This window comes from Etheostoma cragini, chromosome 12, assembly GCF_013103735.1.
Source record: "Etheostoma cragini isolate CJK2018 chromosome 12, CSU_Ecrag_1.0, whole genome shotgun sequence".
Classification (NCBI taxonomy): Eukaryota; Metazoa; Chordata; class Actinopteri; order Perciformes; family Percidae; genus Etheostoma; species Etheostoma cragini.
In genome coordinates, this window is record NC_048418.1 from 23,398,174 (window position 1) to 23,412,230 (window position 14,057).

The 14,057-nt window shown below is 46.1% G+C and overlaps 1 protein-coding gene across 1 annotated transcript in view; it reads right to left on the reverse strand.

Annotated features, from left to right (window-relative positions):
- LOC117954387 (myomegalin-like) overlaps window positions 1–14,057 on the reverse strand; it is a 42,611-nt gene that overhangs the window by 1,778 nt on the left and 26,776 nt on the right. The window contains 31 exon segments of the mRNA XM_034888143.1: window positions 114–168; window positions 385–431; window positions 1,479–1,617; window positions 2,350–2,493; window positions 2,584–2,804; window positions 3,009–3,110; window positions 3,231–3,467; window positions 3,698–3,819; window positions 3,923–4,112; window positions 4,202–4,318; window positions 4,403–4,534; window positions 4,634–4,891; window positions 5,034–5,195; window positions 5,320–5,424; window positions 5,507–5,754; window positions 6,890–6,944; window positions 7,086–7,203; window positions 7,321–7,438; window positions 7,577–7,791; window positions 7,877–8,136; window positions 8,229–8,345; window positions 8,464–8,668; window positions 9,627–9,888; window positions 9,992–10,143; window positions 10,277–10,410; window positions 12,721–12,860; window positions 12,942–13,048; window positions 13,165–13,233; window positions 13,327–13,443; window positions 13,531–13,713; window positions 13,822–14,057. The exon segment at window positions 13,822–14,057 is cut by the window's right edge and continues 277 nt beyond it. Coding sequence (XP_034744034.1) covers window positions 114–168; window positions 385–431; window positions 1,479–1,617; window positions 2,350–2,493; window positions 2,584–2,804; window positions 3,009–3,110; window positions 3,231–3,467; window positions 3,698–3,819; window positions 3,923–4,112; window positions 4,202–4,318; window positions 4,403–4,534; window positions 4,634–4,891; window positions 5,034–5,195; window positions 5,320–5,424; window positions 5,507–5,754; window positions 6,890–6,944; window positions 7,086–7,203; window positions 7,321–7,438; window positions 7,577–7,791; window positions 7,877–8,136; window positions 8,229–8,345; window positions 8,464–8,668; window positions 9,627–9,888; window positions 9,992–10,143; window positions 10,277–10,410; window positions 12,721–12,860; window positions 12,942–13,048; window positions 13,165–13,233; window positions 13,327–13,443; window positions 13,531–13,713; window positions 13,822–14,057 — 4,767 coding nt within the window.

Below are 14,057 nucleotides of genomic sequence, written 5' to 3' on the forward strand. Positions count from 1 at the left end.
TTGCTTTTACACCTACAGTTTGACCAGTAGGCCTAAACCACTACAGAAAATGAAATACAGTATCTGGGACAACATGTACCTGTTTGCAAAGTCACAAAATGTCAAACAATTACCAGCATAAGGAGAGGAAGAGGAGGAGCTTAGAGAGGAAAGTCTCAGCTCGTTCTTCTGGGGGGGATTTAAAGGAGGAGAGGAGAGACAAATGCAGGACGAAGGAACAAGAGGGACAGAAAAGCCAAAAGTGATGAACACGCATCATAAAGACACCAAAGGGACATCAGGACACAACACTGATACACGTATCACGGTGACCTGTGGAGTCTGCACACTGACATCCTACATCGTGTCTAATATCCCGGACATGAAGGTGAATTTTTTGCTTACCTCTAGGTTTGTCCTCGCTTTCTTAAGCACATCACGAGTCCTCGACACTGCACAAAAACAAGAAAGATGTTTAGAGTGTTATTACAAAACTACACAAGCACTATATGAGTGTATTTACAGTACAGTGGCTTGTATAAGTTTACACACCCGTGCTAAAGTTGATTAAAAAGAGGAATAAAAAAAAACATCTTTTGGATATTGATCTTAATGCCTTCATTTAAATAAATTAGGAAAATCCAACTTTTTATGGACACACATTTTCTTTGTGAATGAATAATGTATTGGAAATAAATACATATTATGTATAAAATACAGGGGGTAATAAGTATACACACCCCTATTTTAAAAGCCAGTTATTTCATGGATTCAGGACACTATGCATCTTGATAAAGTTCCCCTGGCCTTTGGAATTAAAATACCCCCCCCCCCCCCTTTCATCATCTTTTATCCTTTACCATACATAGAAATTAGCCTGGTGAACTTTCCATAAGATCATCTTTCAGTGAAAATCAAACCAGCTATTAAACTAACTGAAATAAAACCATGCCAATTTCTATGTATGGTAAAGGGTATGCAATCATGTGGGGGGGGGGGGGGGGGGGGGGTATTTTAATTCCAAAGGGAAAGGGAACTTTATCAGGATGCTTAGTATCCTGATTCATGAAATAACTGGTCTTTAAAACTAAAAATGTGCCTGCTTCTATGGTAAATTGAAATTTTGCGATAGTTGATATCGCGATGACGATAAAAAGCCCTACACATGTCAAAACTTGATGTCCTGCAAACATTAACAAGCAAATCACAGTAACACCTTTTCTTTAAGGTTTTTATGCTTTTAGACCTGAGAGACAAGAGTGTGGACGCGGAGTTCCCTGTCCAGTACTCAACCTGGAACTTTTCTACACTTTCCAGAAAGGACAAGCTTAGAGTCTGTAACTTTAAACATTACCTTATTAGGTTCTCCTTCTCTACATGTCTTTCTTCTCACACTCTGGGCCCTGTTTTCTGTGCATCCAAGACCTACTGCTTTTTTGTCTGCTACGCCATGTCTCTCTCTCTCTCTTTCACACACACAAATGCCCAGAAACACTTACACTGGTTGACTATGAAGTGCTCCATGTTCTCCTTGGTGCGGCTGGTGCTCCTCAGTCTCTGAATCGTCCCCTTAAGAACCTCTTCCTGCTCTGACATACGCAGTTTCAGAGACACAATCTCCTCCTGCATACACTGCTCCTACACACACACACACACACACACACACACACACACACACACACAGCTCTTTTAATAGATCTGGTGATATAACATATTTTTCGTATCAATAAATCTGTCATATTAGTAGTATCGTCTGTGTAGCCTAATATAGATTATTTCTCCATTGTTGTCCAAAACCAATTAAAAACACATCTTGAGTCCTCCTCGTGCTCCTCGTGGTCCTTCATCAATATGAACATGAGTATGAGTATAAATATGCACATGCACTTTATTTTAGGTTTAAAATTCTGTATTTAGGAAATGATTTAACCTTGTTTGAAAAGGAAAATATAAATTTGTGACCTGTTTAACCCTACTGTTGTCCTCCGATCAAATTTGACCCCTTTAAAATATGTCTATATCTGAAATATTGGTTTATTTTTAACCAAATGACCACAAAATATGGATTGTATTCCATACAATGCTCTTTGCAAATCCAATTGATCACTTTCAAGTCTGAAAAAGGGACAAAAATGTCAAATTTTCTGTCTGTTTTTGACCCGCCAGGACAACACAAAGGTTAAAGGATTTACTTCTTCACAAGTAACAAATGGGGCTGACATGTTGGGGACTATAGTTAGAGAATAATACGTTGTTGGTTTTGTTTTTTTGTGTAATGGGAATCGTTGCCAATAACACAAATATATTGTATCTCCACTTATACTTTCAAAGATCAGATTAGTCATAAAGATATCACTATGTGTCCCAAACCTTCTTAAGGTTCTGGATGGAGGGATCAGTGCTGGGGAGGGCAGCTCTCCAGAACATCTTCAGGAGAGACATCGCCTCCTCCAGGATCTGCCTCAGGGTCTTGGTGTTGGACAGCAGACTTTTTACCCATCCATAGTCCAGGACCTGCTTACAGAGCTCAGTTAGAGATCTATGCTCTCATTGTTGCCTTTATTTCTTTAAAAAAAAGATCTTCTTTGGTCTTTTGGTTCTCACCAGCTCGTTGCTGTGCTTCTGGTTGCTCTCCAGCAGCGGCGGGCTGAGGCAGGCCTGCAGGGTCGTCTCCATGCGCTGGACGAGGCTCCGTCCCTCTAGGACTTGCTGCTGAAGAGCGCTGAAGTCATCCACATGACCGATGGCGTGGCGGCCGTTACGGTTCGCAAACGATCCGTCTGGGGCGTCCCCCTCCAGCTCAGAGTGAGGGTCAAGAGGGTCTGCTGGACGTAAAAGAGCATTATTGTATTTTGGAATTGGACTCTGAAAGACATTATTGTATTTAGAGAGAATGTTAAGGAGTCCAGAAGTGATTTAAACTATATTCTGTCAGGCACATTGCAATTAAGACTAGAAATGACTGTTGTTACAGAGAGCAATACAACCAGTCCACAAATGAAAGACATGCAGTGCAGTTTAAGTCACACCATTGGCAGTGCTATGGCTATCCTCCAGGTCTGAGTAGGGAGGACCGGGGGACCCACAGTTAAACAGACCAATGTCCCTGACGGGTGGAGACGGAGCTGGGTCTGTGGAGTAAACAGATACAGGCTTGGGCACACGGCAAACCACAGCACAGCACACAGAGCCTTCACAGACATGTTGTTAATGTTGGTGTCGTAATATCCAGGAGCCGCCGTCCGTCTCACCGTGCAGCAGCTGTCGCCTGTAGAAGTTCTCTCTCTGGGGGCTGGCAGTGAGAGCGGAGAGGGAGGGGGTCCGAGGAGATCCCACGCCCAGTTTCTGCTCCAGCTGCTTGTGGAGCTCCAGTTGTTTGAGAGCACTGTTCTCCTGGACGCTGTTTTGGAGCTGGGCTCGCAGGCTCCTCACCTCCCCCAGCAGCTCCCCCAGCTCCACCGGCAGACCCGGGAGCTCACACAGGTAGCCTGAAGACAGGACACGCAACCACTGCACAGTCTGACTGGACACGCATCTGCTTCAGCACTGTATTTCATCTCAGTGTCCCTGGTCTACCCAATGCCATTCTTAATACTATCACTAGATGGCGCCAAAGTATTTTACTTCACATGGGAGGATAGAAAGATAGGCATCTAGATAGATAGATAGATAGATAGATATTAATGTGGCGAGTGTAGTAGCTATAGCTCACACTGACCTTTGTTGGCCTTTGTGCTGGAACACACTCGATCGTACACTTGTAGTTCACTCTGCAGGGAGTGGATGAGCTCTCTGCTCTCACACAGCTGCTGCTGCAGGAGAGACACCTCATGCTGGAGCCTTGAGGACACATCGCAGTACATTACAGTAAGAGAATAGATAGCTACGCACACAGACGAGCACGAGCCACTGTTCGGTTCAGTCTGTATACACACACACCAACCTGTTGGTTTTCTGCTGACTGGCCTGCCGATCCTGCCTTAATGCGTGTATCTGCTGTCCCTGCTCCTGGCTGTGAGCCTGAAGTCGTCTTAGCTCCTCTTTCCACTGCTCTGCCTCCAGCTCTGCCTGTTTCAGGCGGGCACGTGCCGTAAACACCGTCTCCCGCAACTGCACCACCTCCTCACATGTGTCTGAGGCAAGAGGAGGGTTCAAAGTGGGTCAGTCGCATATGTTACAGATGATTACCATGAAACTTTTAGTTGGCATTTAGATGAAGTACCTGTACTGGCCTGCAGGCGTGACTGTAGACCCACGTTTTCTTCCTTCAGGACTCTGATCTCATTGGACAGTTGAGTGACTGTGTCCAGACCCTGAATGTAGATGTTTGTTGATGCCCCTGGCCAAAATAAAAAGAGCTATTTAATGCAATTTCTTACATAAGGAGTAATTAGTGCCAATGTTGCAGTGAGGGCTTCAATACCTCCATCACGCCCAGTCAAGGCCAGTCTCTCTTCCAGCTGCTGTCTGAGCCTCTCATTGGTCCTGATGGACTCCTCCAGACGTTGACGGAGACACCTCACCTCCCGCAGGTGCTCCTCTACTAAATTTACCCCTAGAGACAAACAGCGTAACAATAATATTGTAAGCATTTGACTCTTCTGTCTGCTTCGTCAAGTGTACTTTATTAATAGAAAACATGATGGAGTCCCACCTGCATGGCTGCTTCCTTGCTGGTGTCCCGATGGTCCAGAGTAGCCTCCAACCTGCTGAACCATGTTCTCCATGTCCCACAAAGTCCCTCCCGTCACTAGACCTGAGTCGGACTTCAGCGAGTGGCCTTTGGGAATGCCACCAAGCTGATACTGTTGAAAGGCATGATGGGATAGATGGCTGTAGCTGGAGAGGTCGTGCTGGTTGTGGGCACCCGGTGAGAGAGGGAACAGAGGCTTGTCATGGGGAACTGCAAAGTCTGCAACACACATACACACACACACACAGAGTAAAGTGTGTTAACATGATGTGAAAATGCTCACAGGACAACAGAGGATTTTAATATGTCTTTATTTACACTGCTCCCACATGGAACACCCCCCTCCTCCCCGGTCCCTCACCCCTGTCCTGCGCATTCATCTGTTTGTACAGCGTGTCCAGCTCTGGGCGAACAGCGATCACAGACAGGGCCCTGGGCCGGGGGTCAGAAGTGACTTCTCTACCCCAGACGTCAGGGCCAGAGGGGACAGAGAGGGAGTAGGAGACAGGCTCACTGAAAATGGCTGAAGGAGAATGACAGGAAGTGACACGTAAAAAATATGAAGGAGGAAGAAGAAGAAAATGAAAATGGGATTTCTTTTGGGGAGGGGGTACTTTGCAAGTCATCGCCATCTGTGAGTCCCATACCTCTGGAGGACTGACTGGTCAAGCCCACAGGGGCTGAGCAAAGCATGTTGGGACAGCTGCTGGAGGTCTTGAGGAAGCCATGAGGAGGAGGGATAGATGGATTGACTAAAGGAGGGGAATGGAAAGTGAGAGGATAGTAGAGGCCGTTTACAGATATGGAGAAGGCGGGACAATAAACTTGACCTACCGTCTTGTTCGGAGCCGAGTCCTGGTTGGAGCAGCCGGTGCTCCTCCTGATATTCCCTGGCGTCTAAATCGGAGCACAGCTCCAGGTCTTCGTTGGTTCTGTACTCGTCGGACACCAGGGACGTTCTGTCTGATTGGTCGGTGGTCTCAGAGAGAGCATGGCAGCTGGACGGGGTCTCCGGGCGCTGCTGGAGCTTGGTTTGGAGGGACTCGATGATTTTATCTTTCTGCTGAAGCTCCTTACTCAGCCTGCACGTGCACACGAGAGAATCAACCATTACAGTCTAAGCTGATTAATGAAAGGAAAGGGATGTTAACAATAGGATACTAATAACTGCTTGACATTTCCTGGACTGATCTTTTTTTATACCTACCTAGCTTTTTGGAGCTCCTAAAGTAAATATGCCTTTGTTAAGTAACTTCCCTTACTGTTTGAATTGCCGAAGCATGAACTCCCTGTCCCTCTCCAACAGCAACCTACGAAAAACCGTCTCTCTTGCTTGGCCACGAGCCGTAGAAAAAGACCACAGAGAGTCCCTGTATATGGAGCTGTTCTTAGAAATCACGGATTTCCACAGAGGAGCCATCGCGCCATCAGTCCAGTCCAGAAACCAAAGATTAAAAAAAAGTCTTTGATGCAATATAGCCTGAGATGGGTAAGCCTCGTCGGTAAAGATCCAGCAAAAATGACCTCTTCTGGTTCTAGTCACGAGTCTTCTACCTTATTATAATAAATAATATCAGTACTCAGAAAGTGGACTTTAAACAAAATCTCCAAAGAAACAGTCTGAAACAGAAACAGTCTTCGACTAAGCTTGGAGGCGACTGAATGAGGCCACACAGTAGGACTGTCACACAGCCACACTGAGCCTCTTAAGCCCAGCTGGTGGGACACCTGTACTGTAAGTCCTTTCAACTAAGGCAATTAAGGAGGCGGGGTTCCATGCTGTGGATTAACCCCTCTCCACCATAAGGAGCCATGTGGCGTGTCACAGTGTGTCACACGATAAGTTAAACTAATCACTAGGACAGAGTAGGATGCCTTCTTGGCCCCTCCGTAGGGAGGTGTTCCGGGCATGTCCAGCTGGGAGGAGGCCTCGGGAAAGACCCAGGACTAGGTGGAGGGATTACATCTCCAACCTGGCCTGGGAAAAACTCGGGATCCCCCAGTCGGAGCTGGTCAATGTGGCTCAGGAAAGGGAAGTTTGGGGTCGCCCGCTGGAGCTGCTGCCCCCGCAATTAGATACCAGACAAGCGGACGAAGATGGATGGATGGATGGAGTAGAACAGAGTAGGTGCTCTGATTGACCATTGGCTTTGTTGTTGCAACGGTTTAGAAGTTACGATTTTTCAGTTTTGAAAGCACTTTACCAAACTGACTCACCGCAGGGCAAGCAACTCGTGGCCGGTCTCGTCATCATGGCTCCCTGCATGTTCACCTATGGACGTGAAACAGGAAAGACAGAGCGTAGTGAAGAGAAAAAAAGGACAATTTATGTATAAAATAACCACAAAAATGAGAAACCATTAACATGAACTGTCTTTCTCTACAATGGAAGACATGGGGAGTTGTTCCTTACGTCCACTGATCTTGGTGACCACTCTTTGTGCCAGGGAAGAGCTCTGTGCCAACTGCTCTCTAAAGCTTTGACCCATGTAGTAATCGATATCATTGGCCCGCAGCAGCTCCTCAAAGGCCTGGAAGATTTGGGGAATTTGAGCAGGTATAAGCAGATCAACTAAAAATTCCCCACTCCCCTGACATCAAATGTGGCTTAATGAGTCCTTGAGTCGGTGCAGAACGGTGTGCAGTACCTTGGTAGTATCACCCAGGTGTTGGGTGAGAATTTGACAGACTCCTTGCCCCTCTCTCATCCTCTGCCTCAGGTGGGACAGCTCACGAGCTTGTGCCTGGATCAGAGAGTTGTACTTCCTGTGAAGGGAGTACAAGAACCATAGTATTAATAGAGGGCTGTAAGTCAGACGACTAATCATTCTCATGTGCATCCGTTGGCTGATTCTAGATACAATAAAGGGACGTTACGGTCCACAGGGCTCTCTGTCCACTCACCCAGGCCAGGTGGCGCATTTCCCCTCCTCTGCTTGGCCTTTGCCCTCCAGTCTGGAGCTCTTCAGCTGAGCCTCAAGTGATGCCACTCGTGTCATCAGTTCTTGCAGTTCCCTGCTGGGCTTAGGCCTTGAGCGAATCCCTTGGGTGTCAGACATCCAGCCTTCATCCTCTTCTACACCACTGGGGGCTGGTGATGTCTCAAAGGCCCAGTTTACCTAGAAGGTGAGAATAAAAGCATTAGTAAATGAATGCGAACCTAAAAGACCAGTGCTGTAGAGCAGCAGGTTAATGGAACAGTACCTTGCGTGGGGTTCGCTCCAGGCTGGAGGCGTAGTCGCTGGTGGTGGACAGGGAGCGGACACGCAGCTGCAGCCCACGGATCACCTTGTGGCAGCGGCTCAGCTGTGAGCGGAGATCCTGGACCAGACGCTGGAGAGAGGCTGACTCATCCCCCATTTCGTAAGCGGCTGTGTTGCTGCTGCCGGCGTACCAGCTACCGCCCCCACCCTCGTAGTCCTGTTGATGGGACAGGGACGTGCACATCTCCAGGTCGTCGAACTCTGAAGGTAGAGATGAAGAGACATAATGAGGATTAGTAAGTTTACTGTCGAAAATGGGATGTTATAGTTTGAGAGAGGGATTTCTTTGTCACCTGGGCTGCTGGCGTCTTCTCTCTCAGCTTCGTTCTCACTGCGACCACAAGTCTCATAACCCAGATCCTGGAGATCCACCTGCACCTGCTTACTGGCCTGTTGGACCGATGTCTCCGCTGCAGAGACATGACAAACAAATCACTGTTTGACCAAGATTCTGAGCACCTTTTAGATATTATAAGTGTCAAATAACATGTCTGCATTCCAGTATACATGTTCCTGAGAGTGACTCACTGAGCAGATCTCGGTAGTCCTTCAGTTGTTCAGCTTGAGCGTGGACCGTGGCCTCAGACACCATCAGCCTTTCTTGCAGCTCTCTGTTCTCCTGGTGGCTCAGAGCCAGATTGGAGCTCAGGCGGGCCGCCTCTTCACGGACACCCTCCCCTATATCCTGCCACAGCGCCCCCACCTCACTGCTGTCACCAGCAGGCTCCACCTCCTGCAACAGTAACGTGTTTTAGCAACTGCGACACGCTTAGAATCACTTATGCCAAGACTCTTACTGTTAATGTTTTAAAAGAAAGGCAGGCACAGCAATGAGGTAACAGGACTAAAAGAAGAAAAAGGACAAAACACCCTTACATAGAGACTGTAAATGAGACCCAGTGATGAAAAGGGGAGAACAGGGCCTGGGGACAACGCTGATCCTGCAACCTTTACTCAAATCTGCTATGCTTGTTCACAAAGGTGCAACGTACCAAAGCAGTTTTGCTAAATTCATCTGTCCCTTTATCAAAATATACTTTCAAAGGAAAAATATTTAATGTGCTTAAAAACATTGAAGTTACTTAGTGTGAGCTGGAATATTTACAATATACAAATATGTAAATATTTCATCAGTTCAATGCATTCGTTATTTAAGAATTACCACCCTCAAAATGAAATGTTAATTGTGATACTTCATAACCAATTACATTTAAAAATGTAACTTTATTTCTTTAAAGGTGTTCTAAGCAAAAAACATCTCCTACTATCTGCTAGCTGCCTGTCCCCAGAACACACTGTAAGAAACATCTCCTCACTATCTGCTAGCTGCCTGTCCCCAGAACACACTGTAAAAAACATCTCCTCACTATCTGCTAGCTGCCTGTCCCCAGAACACACTGTAAAAAACATCTCCTCACTATCTGCTAGCTGCCTGTCCCCAGAACACACAGTAAAAAACATCTCCTCACTATCTGCTAGCTGCCTGTCCCCGGAGCACACTGTAAAAAACATCTCCTCACTATCTGCTAGCTGCCTCTCCCCAGAACACACGGTAAAAAACATCTCCTCACTATCTGCTAGCTGCCTGTCCCCAGAACACACTGTAAAAAAACATCTCCTCACTATCTGCTAGCTGCCTGTCCCCAGAACACACTGTAAAAAACGTGTGTGTTAAATGTGTAATGCGTTACCGTGTCGGGCTGGTGCGTGAGATGACAGGGCGTCACACAGCGTGGCCTCTTGCGGTGCCTCTTCCCTCGCTCGTCACTCAGACTAACACACGGATGACCTGGCTTCCCCACCGGCACTGGAGACATTTCCTCCTCTTCATCTTCTTTCTCAATATTCTCCTCCTGCTCTTCTTCCTCTTCCTGATTCAGACTCCTGGGATTCCTCAGTCCTCGGCTTTCTTTCAGAGCCTGGTTCTCCTGCTGCAGCCTCTGCAGTGCACTCCTGACAGGACACGGAAAGAAAGACAAATAGACACATGCATGATGAAGCTGTCATCGACAATCAAACCTAAAGTTTCCCCAGGATCTCTGCGACAAAAATGCACCTTAGCTCAGCCACGGAGGTGTATCCATCCCTCTCCAGTTGGGATCTTATTTCTTCAAGCTGGCCTTCAAGTATCTTCTTCACGTCCTCAAGCTGCTTTACATCAGCTCTCTGTGACACCAGCGCTCTAGTCACAACCTCAGTTTCACAAACCTTAACACAAGAAAAAAAGACATTTGTTATGAAGTCACAAAGTAAAGGGCTTTCTCCAAGATTTAAGTTAGTATGAGATCTATGTACAAACTGGCTAAAATTAAAGGGATTTAACCAGAATTTTGTATTTTACCTGAATGGAGGCCAAACTTCTGGCCGTCACTTTATTATCGTCCTCCTCTATGCTGTCCGTGAACTCATCACTGCTGCTATCTTCGTCGTCTCCCTCCTCCTTCTCCTCCTCCTCTTCCTCCTCTGTGCTGAGCTCTGGAAACACAACAACCGTATAAGGACAATATCCTCGTGTTTAAATCTTAATCCTCTGTTTTTCTTCTTATTCTTGCTGTTTTCCCCCCTCTCCCTATAGCATTGACTTTCTTTCCCATTCTTTCCTGAACTCTATTTACATGCTGAATCACCGCTTTGTAAGTCATGGGACTAAAGGGAAATGTTATGTAATGTCATACGTATCCTGCTGGCCAAAAACACACTTAAGTGCAACCTAGGGCAAGTGTGTGTGTTTTTATGTTCGTTTATGAGTTGCGAACTGTTATGGATCTTTGCATCATTTGTCAAATTTGATGATGTTGTGCCAAAACTGAATATGAATGCATGTCCTTTGTTGTGCGTTGTTAAAAGTATTGTACACCCGCCGGAGGCTCAGTGGAAAAATGACTGGCAGGAAGATTACTTTACATAACAGGACCTAATAATACACAACACACACACTTCAAACACAGTGTGTAGTATCATGTGTGTATGGGTGTGAATCTACAGTTGCTCAGTGCATTTTTGGGGTTTATTAGGGGATTACTTCATAATCCGGATAAAGTTCAAAGACACTTAATTACTGCAAATGTCTCCACCCTAAAACAGGTATTAAAAATAAAAATCTTAAGTGCTGCTAGGGAGAAGGAGGGCGTTCATTGAGCCAACTGCTGGGTTATTATATATTGAACAATGTGCTTTGTGAGCTGATTGACTGAATACGGGGCCCTGTTTACACACTGTGGCACTACATGTTGACACTAGTCTTATACTGGGGACACAGAAAGGGGCAAACCTTGAAACGGTTGTTGGGTGTATTTGTTATTCAAATATGGATTTCATGTTTTTTTTAAGATCTGGGATGTTGAGTTCAAGGGCTCACGTGAGCTTCCCTTATTCAGTGAATGTGGCATTTTACTGTGAATTTCTAACTGAGCGTTACAGTCGAACAGCCATGCAAACACAGAAACCATGCCACAATATCATGCATGAGGGAGCACGGACATGAAGGGAAAGAACACTCATTTTGATTTGAAATGTCTGGTTTTACACATTATAGTTTTATGTTTATATAAAAAAAAGACAAAAACTGAATTTTCCCACATTTATAACATGTGTGTTCTTATTTTGTGAATATAGATATTAGGACAAACTAGGAGACTGAAGATGACATAGGGATGGTTCAAAAAGACAACACACTGTGGGTTGATCTCTAGGGAAAGAAAGAAGGTATATAAAGGAGCAATTGAATTTCAGGTTTGGGATATTCTTCAAACAAATTCCCAATTAAACACGACAAACAGAAGTGTGTTTGACAAAAAGCCAGCACATTTTGTTTTTTTTTATTTCTGTTGCATTAAAGATACAAAAAAAAGTGTTGGCAAGGATTCCATGTCTGGGGCTGGATGAGAGATCAGGGCACAAATCCCAAGAAATCTTACTCTACCTACAGTAATATAGATATTGAATGGGCTAGTATTAGTTCTTGCATTCACATCCCGATATTTATAGAGAGCACAGGGCAGACAGTAAAATTATTCAAGATTTTATTTTCCTGCTTTCTTGGTACCAAGCTGAACTTAAGCTCAACAAGCAGACTAACTAAATGTGTCATGCATATCTATCGGTCTAAACTCAAATCTATCTAGTACAGAGCAGGTAGAAGATGGAGTGAAGGAAACTGCTCGGCCATCTTTTGGGGATTTGTATCTTGGGCCTTGTTAAGAGCACACATCGCACTTTCGAACAGGTGATAGAAAAACAAATGATGGATGGTGAGACGTTTCACTGTAAGGCATGAGCTTGAGTTTCCTCAACAAGACGTAACTTCACTGTGACAGTAAGGCTTGGAAGAGTGACACCGGTGAGAGACAGTACACAGACATGGCAATACAGAACAATCGCACTGCAAAGCAATACAGGCCCTTTTTTTCTTTTTTTTTTGAAATAATACAAAAACATATTTACACCACACTCACAAAACATTAATAAATAAGTCTGGGTTGCACGTTGCCACTTTGTACCATTGAGGTTAACCTGAACAGGCTTCTGATACTGTTAATATTGGTTGTGCTATCTCGATGAAGCTGCCTAAAGACCGATTTAGGTTTTTATTCACACTTAAAGAATTGTCTTGATCATAATCACTTTTTGCCATGTTTTTTCATAAATCTGACGATCGGTGGCTACAGGCCGCTTCATTTCACATAAAGAGTGTCACGGAGCAGTGCTGGTGTCAGACAGAGCGTCACAGAGCGTTAGTGACAGTGCCCCCTGCAGCCCTGGAGGCTGGACCCTGCCCATCCCCACCTCCAAAGTCAGGCTGCCTTTTAGCGGGCCGTTCCAGCGCCAGGGCCATGTTACGGGTCCTGGCCAGGACCTCCTCCAGCTGTCTGCGGAGTGCCAGAATCGAATCTAGCTCGGTGTGGAGGGCCTGGATCTTCTCAGAACTGGGGAAAAAATAAAAGTCAACAAAACACCTGCAACTTCCTTTATTCATAGGAAACCAGACCTGGGTGCAGCTTTCCTACCTGTCACTGTTGGTGTGAACGAGCGTGAGATTCTGGTATAACTTCTTCTCCGCCCTCAGGGCATCATTCAGCTTGTTGTACTCTGACACAAGCTGCTCTAGCACACACTAGATCAGAGCATCAGGCAGGGTAGAGGAGGAAGGACACATATTAAATACCTATTATCAAGCAGCTCAAACGGTCAAATGCTACCCAATGGGAAAAGAGTGAAGCAAAATCCTACTTGATGATCAGTGCTGTCCCTAGTGTCCTGCTGGCGAGCCAAAGATAAACGCAGAGCAGAGAGCTCCTTCTGCAGGGAAAAGGCACAAAGACATGACTTGAGATTTTAAAAACATTAAAAAAGGATTGTTTTTATGCATCATCACAGGGTCCACGCAGATACCTGAGCCTCCCTCTCCTTCTTCAGTACCAGCTGTAACTCCTCCTGGAGAGCCTCCATCTCTGCCTCGCTCTCTTCAGTGGATGGCTGCATCGGCTCCTCCTGGCCCTGCATCAGCTCCTGATCAATGAAGTGTACGGTGAGGATCAGGTGTACAGGAGGTGGAGCACGGGGGACGGGGGCCAAAGGAAACGAATGAACAGGTACCTTGATAAAGGCTTCTTTCTCTTTGAGGAGACTCCGCAGATGTTCCGTCTCCCCTCCCGTCTCTCTCTCCTTGTCCCGTCTCAGCTCGTGCAGCTCCTGCTCCCTTGACGACAGCTGTCTGCGCAGCTCTTGCAGCTGGACGGTCCGCTCGCTAATCACAAGGGAGAGCCTGTACGAGTAGTCCTAAGGGAAAGGCGAGAGAAGGAATGAAGAGGTTGAAAGCGCTTTGTTGGGCACACCGTTGCATTTTTGCCTTTCAGTAACTGTTACAAAACCAGCAACATGACTCACCTGTAGGTACTGGTCTTTGGAGCTCAGAGTGTTCAGCATGTTCTGGACCTGGGCTTGGTGTTCGTTGGACTGGCGGCTGCGGTCCGACAGCAGTTCCTGAAAGAGTTTCTCTTTCAGTGCCAGCCGAGCCTTCAACTCCTCCGCAACCTCAGTTGGACCGGCCTGAACTCTGGCAACCAGGGCAGCTGTCAGATCCTACACACACACACACACACACACACACACACACACACACA